Here is a 14,593-nt window from a genome sequence, read left to right on the forward strand (position 1 = left end):
CAGTTGTGTTCTGACTGTCTTAACGCACCACGTCCTCTTACTAAATAAACTGAGCTTCTCAGTATTTTTTTCTTCACCTCACGCTGTAAGTCAATGAAGTTTTTATTTTTAATATCCATTGTGAATGATAATAGCTCCTCGCAGTATTTGAAAAATCTTTCCAACACTCTGCTGGACTTCGAAAATCACCAAGCCTCGGTGTAAAATAGCAAAATATCATGATCTGATGATCCCATATATCCAATGAAAACGTCATAAAATACCTGAATCTTTTTCCCTTGCGCAAAAATAGCTGTCTGTCCCGAGCTCACTGGCGAGGGAAACTCTGAGGGCCCAGAGTAGGCTAGTTAATACAATGTTGCAAGTTCCCGTACCAGGAAGAAATTAAATCTACTTTCACCCCTGGCTTTAGGTCTATGTATTTTACTTAGTTGACGATGGAAGTTATAGGCCTACTGCTGCATTGGCCTATAGGCTATCTCTGAGTTCCATGCACTCATTTCTTTAGCCGCCAATGGATCATGGTATATCATAGGGCAGAGGCTGGTGCTCTCGCATTAGTTGAATTTTAGCGTTTCGATTTTTATAATATTTATTCTGATTTTTATGATTAACCATGTGACAATGATTTGAGAAACTAAAACATTATTATTGAAATGAAACTGTTCCACAACAATGCGCAGGCGCGTGAAAAAAACAGCCACCCTTATGGAAATGAAATGCCCGTCCAACGGATTTGTTCTAATGGCTAATGTCCAATCGCTGGAAAATAAATGTTGAACTCAGAGCAAGGCAGGGACATCAGGGAATGCTGTGTCTTTGTTTTTACTGAGACGTGGTGTCGTGACGTGACTTACTTTAATGTATGACTGTTATTTATTGAATCACCTAACTATGTTTAATTGTCACTCAATTAAATTAATAATGTAACAATTAACTCATTAGGAATTTGGGACCCCACAGAATAAGTTGTTTAACGAGTTACCATCTCCCGAATTAAACTCTTAGAAGATATATATGTTATATATACCGATCATATATACCAGTCACTTATTAAATACTTACCTCTTATCAGTCTCATTCTGAACATCGCATAATCCTTGAACCTGCAAGAACCCTAACCTTATTGATTAATCAAATTGGCTTAATTATTTATTTACTAACTAACTAAATAATAACACAATACAAACACACACAGGTTACTAACGTAATACAATGAAAACAGGTCCCTAGTGGACTGGACTAACAATAGCATGAATGCATGGGTAGAAGGAGGGTCAGAGTGGAAGGGAGAGAGAGATTCAAACTATCGTGGTTACTTTGGAGACTACGCTCACAGTAATCATAATACTTATGCACCCTAATAACACTAATTTGGATTAGAAATGCAACATGTATTTACGTGTAGCTGTCCTCGATAGTTGAGTTGATGATGTAGGACTCTGGTTTGTCCACCAGAGATCACTATGTCCTTGGTAGAGTTTCTGGTCATAGTTGTGGTTAGAATGGAAACTTCAGATGTACCAGCGGTTGTCCTCTCCTCTCGTGTCTTTAGTGAAAGTTCTCTAGACGACTATACATGCCAGCTGCAGACTGAAATGATAAGGTCTAGTGCATTGTCTTCTTCTTCACCTCGTGTAGAGGTTGAGAGTTTCAGAGTTTCTCCATTTCACATGTGTGGACTAACGTCTCACGTCTGCTGGTCTTCCTTTGGTATGGAGTTGTAGTTTTAAACCATTTTGTAATGTTCAGCTCACGCTTCACGTCTACTGGTCTTGTAGAGTGTCAACCATTTTAAGCTGTGGGCTTTCTGGTCTGGTAGAAATTCAACCATTTGCAACGTTTAGCTCACGCTTCACGTCTGCTGGTCTGAGGTGAATTTCATCACAAGGCTTTTTATGCACTCAGGGTAAAAGGAGCATTCATTCATGTTTGTGCTCATCTGGGCATGGCCACTGACTGAGAACAAATCAATATGGAAAACAATAATCTCATCTAGAATGCTAAAATCACATTGTTATCTTCACAAAAGTATTATTATACTTAATAATTCGTTTTAAACAACAATTAGATTCTAACCTCATAACTGGGAAGTGTACCCCCCCAAAGATACAGTTATGTTGTTCCGCAGTCTTTAATGACATCACAACATTGTAACGAATTTGACATGATTGTTCTTTAAGTCCCCACCAACCATTTCCCACATTCTTTTAAGTAGGAATATTGTTTAATTATATACTTTTGGATGTTGGAGTCTTGGCGGGAAGACTTCCTTTGTTAACAAAGGGGTCTTTTCTCCCAATACTTCATGGCAAGGAAGAGAAAGTCTGCACTGTATTTACGACCTGTCATAAAACTGGCCCCCAGGAAATGGGGTGTTCAAACCTTTACCGAGCCGGCATGTTTGATCCTCAACCCATGAGGGCCAGTCATGACCGTGGCTTATTGACAATACATTTGACTCTGCTATTCAACCAGACGGCTTCCCCATATTCCGAATAGATCGAACGGTGGCTTCTGGTAAGAGTCAGGGGGAGGTGTAGGTTTCCTCATAAACAATTCCTGGTGTACCGAAGATGAAAACATTGGCAGCTCCTGTTCACCCGACCTGGAGTTTCTGATGCTAAAATGCCAACCCCACTATATGCCGATGGAATTCACGTGTGTTATTATCACAGCTGTGTACATACCGCCACAAGCAAACACCAAGGCGGCACTCAAGAAACTGTACAAGATCATTAGCCAGCAAGAATCCTCTCACCCGGAAGCAATCTTTATTGTAGCGGTTGACTTTAACCAAGCCTGTCTAAAACACATTTTCCCAAATAATCACCAACATGTATCCTTCCCCACGAGATGATCAACCATGCTTGACCATGTATACACAAAGCCATTCCCCGCCCCCACTTCAGCCAATCAGATCACAGCTCTTTGTTCCTACTCCCTGCCTACAAGCAGCAACTCACCAACACAGAGAATAGTGAGGCGCTGGACAGAGGAGGCAGACTCAATGCTGTATGATTGTTTAGGAATATTGATTGGAATATGTTAAAAATGTATCCACCCAGGACTCATCCAGCAACATTGAGGAATATACATTGTCAGTCACATGCTTCATTAGGAAATGTGTTGGTGACATTGTACCCTCAATAACAATCTGGACATACCCCAACCAAAAACCCTGGAACCCCGATGACTCGGTGGCGTGCGACGCGTACAAGGCAAGCAGGTACGAGCTCCGCAAATCTATTAGGGATGCAAAAAGACAATACATACTCAAACTTGAATTGATGTTCGACAATTCAGACTCGCGTCAAATGTGGCAAGGACTACAGACTATCATAGACTACAAAGGAAAATCCAGATATGCGGTGCCCACCGAAGCCTCCCTCTCAGATGAGCTTAACACATTCAATGCTTGCTTCGAGCCAGACAGATTGACTCTCTCTGCTCCGGATGACCAGGTGCTTTCGCTCTCCGAGGCTGATGTGAGGAAAACTCTCAAAAGAGTGAATACTCACAAAGCCGCCGGCCCAGATGGCATCGCTGGCCGCATCCTCAGAGTGTGTGCTGACCAGTGTGTGCTGACAACCTGTCCCTGTCCCAGGCTGTAGTCCCCACCTGCTTTAAGGACACCACCATCGTCCCAGTGTCCAAGAAAAACAAGGTGACATGCCCAAATGACTATTGCCCAGTCGCGCTCACACTGGACCCAATCCAATTTCCCTACCACTCCAACAGATCCATGGAAGATGCCATTTCAATTGCTATTCACACAGCCATAACACATCTGGACAAGAGGAACACCTATGTAAGAACGCTGTTCATTGGCTATGGTTGAGCATTCAAATCAAATCAAATTGTATTTGTCACATGCGCCAAATACAACAGGTGTAGTAGACCTTACCGTTAAATGCTTACAAGCTCTTAACCAACAATGCAGTTAAGAAAAATATTTAATAAATAAATTAAAGTAAAAAATAAAAGAGCAACAATAAAATAACAATAACGAGGCTATACACAGGGGGTACTGGTACCGAGACAATGTGTGGGGGTACAGGTTAGTCGAGGTAATTGAGGTAATATGTACATGTAGGTAGGGGGGGGGGGTCAATGCAAATAGTCCGGGTAGCCATTTGATGGCTTGGGCATAGAAGCTGTTAAGAAGCCTTTTGGACCTAGACTTGGCGCTCTGGTACCGCTTGCCGTGTGGTATCAGAGAAAACAGTCTATGACTAGACTCTGACCTCCTCCCTATATGTTGTCTCATCGTTGTTGGTGATCAGGCCTACCACCGTTGTGTCGTTGGCAAACTTAATGATGGTGTTGGAGTCGTGCTTGGCCACGCAGTCATGGGTGAACAGGGAGGACAGGAGGGAACTAAGCATGCACCCCTGATGGGCCCCGTGTTGAGAATCAGCGTGGCAGATGTGTTGTTGCCTACCCTTACCACCTGGGGGCGGCCCGTCAGGAAGTCCAGGATCAAGTTGCAGAGGGAGATGTTTAGTCCCAGGGTCCTTAGCTTAGTGATGAGCTTTGAGGGCACTATGGTGTTGAATGCTGAGCTGTAGTCAATGAACAGCATTCTCACGTAGGTGTTCCTTTTGTCCAGGTGGGAAAGGGCAGTGTTGAGTGCAATAGAGATTGCGGCATCTGTGGATTTGTTGGGGCGGTATGCATATTGGAGTGGGTCTAAGGTTTCTGGGATGATGGTGTTGATGTAAGCCATGACCAGCCTTTCAAAGCACTTCATGGCTACAGACATGAGTGCTATGGGTTGGTAGTTATTTAGGCAGGTTACCTTGGTGTTCTTGGGCAAAGGGACTATGGTGGTCTGCTTGACTCGGCCAGGGTCAGGTTGAAAATGTCAGTGAAGACACTGGTCAGCGCATGCTCGGAGTACACGTCCTGGTGATCAGTCTGGCCCTGCGGCCTTGTGAATGTTGACCTGTTTAAAGGTCTTACTCACATCGGCTATGGCGAGCGTGATCACACAGTCGTCCGGAACAGCTGGTGCTTTCATGTATGCTTCAGTGTTGCTTGCCTCGAAGCGTGCATTTAGCTCGTCTGGTAGGCTTGTGTCACTGGGCAGCTCGCGGCTGGGCTTCCCTTTGTAGTCTGTAATAGTTTGCAAGCCCTGCCACATCCGACGAGCGTCGGAGCTGGTGTAGTACGATTCAATCTTAGTCCTGTATTTACACTTTGCCTGTTTGATCTTCGTCTGAGGGCATAGCGGGATTTCTTATAAGCGTCCGGGTTAGAGTCCCGCTCCTTGAAAGTGGCAGCTCTATCCTTTAGCTCAGTGCTGATGTTGCCTGTAATCCATGGCTTCCGGTTGGGGTATGTACGTACGGTCACTGTGGGGACAACGTCATCGATGCACTTATTGATGAAGCCGGTGACTGATGTGGTATGCTCCTCAATGCCATCGGATGAGTCCTGGAACATATTCCAGTCTGTGCTAGCAAAACAGTCCTGTAGCTTAGCATCTGTGTCATCTGACCACATCCGTATTAAGTGAGTCACTGGTACTTCCTGCTTTAGTTTTTGCTTGTGTGGGGTTCTATTTTCTTATAACTAGATGTGATGCCTAGCTTAGAAAGAATACATTAATGATTAAACATAATAGGTTTGTGCTGTACTGATATAGATTGGTCAACATAACAAGCTGTGATTAATGTGAGGAACTATTAGGGGGTAGCCCGAGACAGACTTGTGATTCTCACAGACACACACACTGCCTCTTTGTTAGACCACTCAAGGACATGTGTACTGCAAAAGTGCTGACTCTCTGGACAAGCTGCAGATAACAACTTATGCCTGGCAACAGTGAAGCGCCAAGGGGCTGGGACCAGCCTGTGCGCCAACGATAGGCTGAGTAAGTCTAAACCACGCTCAGTCTCTACTCTGATAGGCCAGCAGGGAGCGGGAACTATCTCTGTCAGAGTATTTAAAGAAGAACTTATAACAATGGACCAGTTCTCTGTCTGCCCTGCGTGGTATTTCAGTGGACCCGTATATACGAATATCATATTTACCATTGAAGTGTTTTGCATTAATTAAAATACTAGTCTATTTTAGAAGACGTGTATTGACCTCTTTTTGTTCCAATACCAGATTTGAATTGACACAACTTATCACTTGTAAGCAGGAATCAGGAGGATAGAATTATGGTCAGATTTGCCAAATGGAGGTTGAGGGAGAGCTTTGTATGCGTCTCAGTGTGTGGTGTAAAGGCGGTCTAGATTTTTTTTTTTTTACTATTGTTGCACATGTAACATACTGGTAGAAATTAGGTAAAACAGATTTAAGATAACCTGCATTAAAGTACCCGGCCACTAGGAGCGCCGCCTCTGGATGAGCATTTTCTTGTTTGCTTATGGCTTTATACAGCTCGTTGAGTGCGGTCTTAGTGCCAGCATCGGGTTGTGGTGGTAAATATACAGCTACGAAAAATATAGATGAAAACTCTCTTGGTAAATAGTGTAGTCTACAGTTATAATGAGATACTCTACCTCAGGCGAGCAAAACCTTGAGACTTCCTTAATATTTGATTTCGCGCACCAGCTGTTATTGACAAAATAGACACAGACCACCCCTTGTTGTCTTACCGGAGGCAGCTGTTCTGTCTTGCCGATGCACAGAAAAACCAGCCAACTGTATATTATCCATGTCGTCGTTCAGCCTCGACTCGGTGAAACACAAGATATTACAGTTTGTTGGTAGGATAGTCTTGAACGGAGCTCATCCAGTTTATTCTCCAATGATTGCACGTTGGCCAATAGGATGGATGGTAGAGGCGGGTTACCCACTCGCCAACAAATTCTCACGAGGCACCCCAACCTGCGTCCCCTGTATCGGCGTCTTCTCTTCATGCAAATGACTGGGTATCTGGAGTAAATTCTTTGCGTCCGACTCGTTAAAGAAAATATCTTCGTCCAGTTCGAGGTGAGAAATCGCTGTTCTGATATCCAGAAGCTCCTTTCGGTCATAAGAGATGGTGGCAGAAACATTATGTACAAAATAAGTTACAAACAACGCGGAAAAACACACAAAAATAGCACAATTGGTTAGGAGCCCTTAAAACGGCAGCCATCTCCTCCGGCACCATTCTCTACATTCAACACTATTGTTCCCTCCAAGCTCGACACCAAGCTCAGAGCCCTGGGTCTGGACACCACCCTCTACAACTGGATCCTTGACTTCCTAACGGGCAGACCACAGGCTGTGAGTATTGGCAACAACACCTCCTCCACACTGACCCTTAACACAGGGGCCCCACAGGGGTGTCCTCTGTCCTCTGCTGTACTCCCTGTTCACCCACGACTGTGTGGCTTTGCACGACACCAACTCCAAGTTTGCTGACGACACCATGGTTGTAGGCCTGATAACCAACAACGATGAGTCAGCCTATAGGGAGGAGGTAAGTGAACTGGCATTGTGGCAACAACCATTCACTCAACGTCAGCAAAACAATGGAGTTGATTGTTGACTTCAGGAAGCAGAGGAGGGAACATGCCCGATCCACATCAATGGGACTGTAGTAGAGGGAGTCACAAGTTTTAAGTACCTCAGCATCCACATCACAGAGGACTTGTCATCGGATCATGAGGTCTGATACCAACAGGCTCAGAGACAGTTTCTATATAAACAACAACACAGACCCAAAGTCAGTTGCGTCCCGCAGCTGTATCCTATCAAATGCCGCCGGCAGTATCTAACGTGGCCAATTGTTTTCACCCATCTTTATTTTATTTGGAGAATAACAGCAGCCTACACGAAAAATTGATTGTAATATTGGTAGTAACAATCTGGATGCGTACCAGGCTTAGCCCCCTCAGTTCAAACTTGTGCCCCCTAAGTTTTAGTTTAGTGTCCCTATATAAAAATACATTATTGAGTGACAGGTTGGTGCCAAAAAAAATCTACCGCGGTGTGTGTAGGGGGGCTACGGAAAGCCACTGGGGCGGTTAGGTATGACACCTTTCAGTTTCCATAAAAAGCAGGAAAAATCTATTCTCATCTCTGTGGTAGGTAAGTGAATAATGTGATATGCCTTCGCCTGTAATAGTTTACCAGTCGGGCCCTGGTTAGGATGCCATGTTAGAGGCCGAACTGTCTCCTTCTTGCTCCTCTGGTGTTCCTATGGGGGGTGCTCTGCAGGAGTGTTTGCCCTATGATGGGGTGTGTGAGGTTTTCATCCCGACATTGACTGACACTGAATTGATTATGACCTAGGTCTCTCCAGAGCCTGGAGAGGAGAGGGTGTGCTTTGACCTTTCCCTGGGCTTGGAGAGAAAATGACTCACCTGCAAAATGTTCCTAGTTGTGTCACAGAAGTTGTGTCACTGCTTGGAGGTCTGGAGACAACCCAAGTGTCCACTGTGCATAGTTCGGGAGAGAATGCTCCCTTACCTGCTTCAACAAAGGCCCATGCGGGGAAGTTTGTCCCCCCGTATCACCAAAAGGTTAGTGGACAGTGTTTAGGACCTGGGCAAAGTGTTCATCTGCCTCGGGGCAAATGCTATGATCCCTTATTTTCTCCGCCAATCTACATTCATCAAATGAACATACCATGTTGGTCAATATGTACAGTATCATGTACCCAGTGCTCGTTTGGAATGTGCCATTCTGCCTTGCTGTCACGTGTCCATTAGTTTGGGTAGTGTGTGCATTTAAAGGGGGTGGTTAGAAATACTGAACTGTAATGATTTCAGTTGAAGGGAAAATGAACACTGCTACATCCTGACAATGTTTATGAGGTTACTGCAATCTGCAATTGCTACATAAATGATTTACTTTTACATTATTTACACATACCCATTGTTCTTTGAAGAATATAACGTATATAATAAATGCCTCATGAGCTTAGTCCAATTGTCGTACCCCATCAGAATCCAAAATATATAGTGACTTCGGAAAGTATTCAGACCCATTAACTTTTTCAACATTTTGTTATGTTATAGCCTTATTCAAAAATGAATTAAATGAATAAAAATCCTCAGAAATCTACACACAATACCCCATAATGACAAAGCGGACAAAAACCTACAACAAAAATACCTTATTTACATAAGTACTCAGACCCTTTGCTATGAGACTCGAAATTGATCATCCATGAGATGTTTCTACAACTTGATTTGGGTCCACCTATGGTAAATTAAATTGATTGGACTTGTTTTGGAAAGGCACACACCAGTCCTATAAGGTCCCACAGTTGACAGTGCATGTCAGAGCAAAAACCAAGCCATGAGGTCGAAGGAATTGTCCGTAGAGCACGGAGACAGGACTGTGTCGAGGCACAGATCTGGGGAAGGGTACCAAAAACATTTCTGTAGCATTGAAGGTCCACAAGAACACCAGACGGAAGCCACTCCTCAGTAAAAGGCACATGACAGCCCGCTGCCAAAAGATACCTAAAGACTCTCAGACCATTAGAAACAAGATTCTCTGGTCTGATGAAACCAAGATTGAACTCTTTGGCCTGAATGCCAAGCGTCACGTCCGGAGGAAACCTGGAACCATCCTTACGGTGAAGCATGGTGGTGGCAGTATCATGCTGTGGGGGTGTTTTTCAGCGGCAGAGACTGGGAAACTAGTCAGGATTGAGGCAAAGATGAACGGAGCAAAATACAGAGAGATCCTTGACTCAGACTGGGGCGAAGGTTCACCTTCCAACAGGACAATCAAATAAGTTTTATTTGTCACATGCGCCGAATACAACAGGTGTAGACCTTACAGTGAAATAATTACTTACAAGCCCTTAACCAACAATGCAGTTTTAAGAAAAATAAGTGTTAAGTAAAAAATAGAGAAGTAAAAATAAAAAAATAAGAAAAATAGAAAAATAACAAATAATTAAAGAGCAGCAGTAAAATAACAATAGCCCTAAGTACACAGCCAAGACAACGCAGGAGTGGATTCAGGACAAGTCTCTGAATGTCCTTGAGTGGCCCAGCCAGAGCTTGGACTTGAACCCGATCGAACATCTCTGGAGAGACCTGAAAATTGCTGTGCAGCAACGCTCCCCATCCAACCTGATAGAGCTTGAGAGGATCTGCAGAGAAGAACGGGAGAAACTCCCCAAATACAGGTGTGCCAAGCTTGTAGTGTCATACCCAAGAAGACTCAAGGCTATAATTGCTGCCAAAGGTGATTCAACAAAGTACTGAGTAAATGGTCTGAATACTTATGTAAATGTGATATTTCAGATTTTTGCTTTGATAAATTAGCTAAAATGTCTAACAACTTGTTTTTGCTTCGTCATTATGGGGTATTGTGTGTAGATTGATGGGGGGGGGGGAACAATTTTATCAATTTTAGAATAAGGCTGTAACCTAACAAAATGTGGAAAAAGTCAAGGGGTCTGAATACATACCGAAGGCATGTATGCTTGTTCTACTCAATTGTTTGTAAAAAAAGATATACAGTATATTTTAAACAAACACTGTTTAGCCTCTGAATATGGTTAAAATTGATGAATTCGATGAATTTGAGGTGGTTACATTTCTCTACCCCTAGTTCCTTAGCTTTTTACCAAAACAGTGGCAGGTTGGTTGGGTTTGTTGTTGTTTGAACTGCAGATTGCCCCTTTAAGAACCAATGGGTTTACATCAAGATTCCCAGATTGCAGATTGCATGTGTGTCTTACATTACCAAGTACATTAATGGGGTAAACCTACTCTAAGAGAATGTATTAGGCTGTTGAAGAGAAGGTTTGAATCCTAATCAACACATCCAATGTGAGTACATCTGTTGTTGAAGTACAGTAGATCAATAAAGCTACAGTACTCTAGAGGATATCTAAGCTGCGTATGCTGAAAAACATTGTTAATGCATAGGTCAAATTATCTTTGAATTTCCTGTATTTTTCGACTTCAGACAAAAGCTAATATTTCAATTAAAACATAGTTTTTTGTATTAATAAACATATGGATATACAGTACACTGCGATGGGATTATGTGTACACACGTATGGACGCACACCCATCGGCAAAACATTCATTTTAAAATGAGAACGTGCTCATGTGCTGACATGCTGTATAATAATATTTAATATCCATCCTATGTAGCTTGAGTACATATAATTTTCATATGGTTCCTGACTGAGAAGCCTGAATGTGGCAGTGTAACAGTAAGCGGTAGCATTCATTAGGCACGAAATGGAAGAAAATAGACTCAAACAGGAAGGGACTATCTGAAGTTGTCTAATAAGAAGCTATCATTTCATTTTCCACTGCAAAATGTTTTGCTACGGTGTGCCTTAATAGCTAGGTTTCCATCTAATTGGCGACAGATTTTAATGCAAATATTCTAGAATCTGCATAAAGAAAATATGCACATTTATCCACCAGTGGTGTGTTTCCACAAAATTGACTTTTTCCACTTAAGTTTTCATGTACTGAATACATGTGTTTCCATCGCATTTTCAACTCTACCGATAGTTTTGTCACAACTGTTGCGTTAAATAGCAAATGTGCCTACTCTGGTCTTGGCACGTGTGCTCTAGTCAAAAAAAACTCGCAGATACAGTGCGAGTAGGCTGTGCCGGTAGGCTATCTACATGATGAGATTATTATGGATAAGAGCAAGAATATTTGTATTTGTCAAATGGCAATGAAGCATCGATCATCATGTCACCAGAATAAGACCCTCGATATATATCGGAAAGGAGCCTCAAGATCACCATGCAATTTCACCACCCTGTGAAGTTCATCATAACATATTTTATCTGTAGCCTAATAAACTGCATGGTTTCCCGAGTCGTAGTGGGAGGACCACACACCATATCATCGCGTGACTCCAAGTTTCTTTTGATATGATGGTTATTATATCAATATTTGCGCATAAAGGCGTTTCCACCGCCATTTCTCACATAATTAATTTTACCAACACAAAAAGATCACATGTCGAACTAACAAATGATCTGTCGGTATTTATAAAATTGTACCAAAACCTCCTGTTTCCATCACAGCTGTCATGATTTTTTAAATATGGTATGACTTTGGAAACGTGATTATAGAACATGACCCAGGTGTCTAACCTTGAGCAGGTAGCGGTCAACAGACTCTCGGTCCAAAGGGAAGTTGACGTAGATCTCTCCATAGGTGTGGTTCACTGTCCGGATCTCAAACACATCCTGCATGTTCCCTGCCACCAGACTGAACTTCACCTTAAAGAGCGAGACAAAGAGGGGATGGAGTGAGTTGAAAAAGAGAGCAGGGAGAGCAGGTGAAGAGCTCTCTCTCTCTCTCTCTCTCTCTCTCTCTCTCTCTCTCCTCTCTCTCTCTCTCTCTCTCTCTCTCTCTCTCTCTCTCTCTCTCTCTCTCTCTCTCTCTCTCTCTCTCTCTCTCTCTCTCTCTCTCTCTCTCTCTCTCTCTCTTCTCTCTCTCTCTCTCTCTCTCTCTCTCTCTCTCTCTCTCTCTCTCTCTCTCTCTCTCCTCTCTCTCTCTCTCTCTCTCTCTCTCTCTCTCTCTCTCTCTCTCTCATCTCTCTCTCTCTCTCTCTCTCTCTCTCTCTCTCTCTCCTCTCTCTCTCTCTCTCTCTCTCTCTCTCTCTCTCTCTCTCTCTCTCTCTCTCGCTCTCTCTCTCTCTCTCTCTCCTCACCAGTCCATTATTCCCGGCATCTTTGTCACGCCCCAGCACCACAGCCACTCTCTTCCCGATGGGTGTGTTCTCTGGAATCTCCACCAATGAATCAGATGTGATATCAAACTCTGGACTGTTGTCATTCTCATCCTGTATGGTGATTGACACCTGTCACATGTATAAACAAAGCCAATGAGGGATTGCCATTGACAAGAGGGCTAGGATGCTACAAAACTTTGAATTGAATTTGATTAACACGGTATGCTGTTGAAAAATAATGTAAAAAGTACATTTGTGACATACACATACACACACACACACTCCATTAAGCTTTGAATTAAAATTTTGAATTAAAACAGTAATCCAGACTGAAGAAGGAAAGCAACACTTACCTTCTGCAATTTCCCCATGAGATAGCAGTAACAAGGTGAAAATAAAGATTGACATGAACTGACCATTTCTACAACAGAACAGATAAAAACATCTTTAACATTTACATTTACATCATTTAGCTGACACTCTTATCCAGAGCGACTTACAGTTAGTGCATACATTATTATTTTCATACTGGCCCCCCGTGGGAAACGAACCCACAACCCTGGCGTTGCAAACGCCATGCTCTATCAACTGAGCTACCTCCCTGCCTGCCATTCCCTCCCCTACCCTGGACGACGCTGGGCCAATTGTGTGCCGCCCCATTGGTCTCCCGGTTGCGGCCGGCTACAGCAGAGCCTGGATTCGAACCAGGCTCTCTAGTGGCACAGCTACCTTAGACCACTGCGCCACTCGGGAGACCTTTAAGCGGTTTATTATTGAAAACAGATGAGACCTGACAACCGGGAATAAAAATGGACAAGCAACTGCTGTCAAAACAAGAAGAAAAGAAAGAAAGAAAGAAAGAAGCGACTGCCGTACCACAGTGGAGTCTTTTTTGGGTCCCCCATCGTCAGCCACTACAGTCAGGGTGTAGAGGTCCCCCTTCTCCCTGTCAAGCAGCCCCGTGACTGTGATACGGCCCTGGGGATGGACAGATAGATGGAGGGAGAAGGCAAAAGAGAGGGAGAAAGGAGTAAAACACATTAACAAGCAACCTGATTTATCTAAGTTTGAAATATATACAGTATAATCCAATGCTGAGCAGAGTGTACAGCATCCAACATGGTTGGAGTTAAATTCCATTTCAATTCAGTCCATTCAGGAAGAATGCTTTTCAAGGGAAAATCCTAATTGGATTTGCTCTTTACTTCCTGAATTGAAATGGAATTGACCTTAACCCTACTGTCCAATAAGAGTGAGACATGCTAATACGGTTTTACACCCCAGGCTGTCCACTGACTCACTGTGATACTGTCGATCTTGAAGAGGGCCAGGGCGGCTGGCGACGTGTCCGGGTCGAAGCGATATGACAGTTGGTTGAGGTTGTCCGCCGACCGTGCCTGCACCTGCACCACCTCCGTTCCTGTGGCGATGTTCTCCAGGAGCGACACCTCGTAGCCCGCCGAGAAGAACGCCACCGCCTCGTCCAGCTCATTAAGTAAGGTCACGTAGACCGTGCAGAAGCCACGGTGGAACGGCGGCGCCTGGTCGGTAGCCGACACATTCATCAGGTAGCTGGTCTTGGTCTCGTAGTCTAGGTAGTCTACAGTGGTCACCAGGCCCGTGCTCACGTCCACATCGAACTTACGGTCGGAGCCAGAGTCCAGGGCGTAGGCCACCGCCCCGCCATCACCTGGATGGAGGTATTGGAGGATAGGGGGGAGGAGAGGGAAAGACAGGTAGAGGCATAGAGGGAAGGAGGTTGGGCAAAGGGAGGCAAAACAAGAGATAGAAGACAAAGAAATGCTAAATGTTAAAAAAATAAAGTATGTAGCCATGCATTGCTACACATACCTATCTAAAATGTCCAACCACAATATCACCAAAAAACTATATTCTGCTCTAACAAAGGGACTTTTCCATGACATGTGGGCAGGGTATGACATCTTTGTGTCCTCAGAGGTGATGT

At 43.7% G+C, this 14,593-nt stretch overlaps 1 protein-coding gene across 1 annotated transcript in view; it reads right to left on the reverse strand.

Annotated features, from left to right (window-relative positions):
• LOC311116345 (cadherin-23-like) overlaps positions 1 to 14,317 on the reverse strand; it is a gene marked incomplete at both ends in the record, with an annotated part of 35,323 nt that extends 21,006 nt beyond the window's left edge. The window contains 4 exons of the mRNA XM_084191437.1: positions 12,044 to 12,172; positions 12,607 to 12,756; positions 13,504 to 13,605; positions 13,929 to 14,317. Coding sequence (XP_084047563.1) covers positions 12,044 to 12,172; positions 12,607 to 12,756; positions 13,504 to 13,605; positions 13,929 to 14,317 — 770 coding nt within the window. The remainder of the gene's footprint in view (positions 1 to 12,043; positions 12,173 to 12,606; positions 12,757 to 13,503; positions 13,606 to 13,928) is intronic.
• Positions 14,318 to 14,593: the final 276 nt, after the last annotated feature.

Source organism: Coregonus lavaretus (assembly GCF_964263955.1).
Source record: "Coregonus lavaretus genome assembly, contig: HAP1_SCAFFOLD_6024, whole genome shotgun sequence".
Taxonomy (NCBI): Eukaryota; Metazoa; Chordata; class Actinopteri; order Salmoniformes; family Salmonidae; genus Coregonus; species Coregonus lavaretus.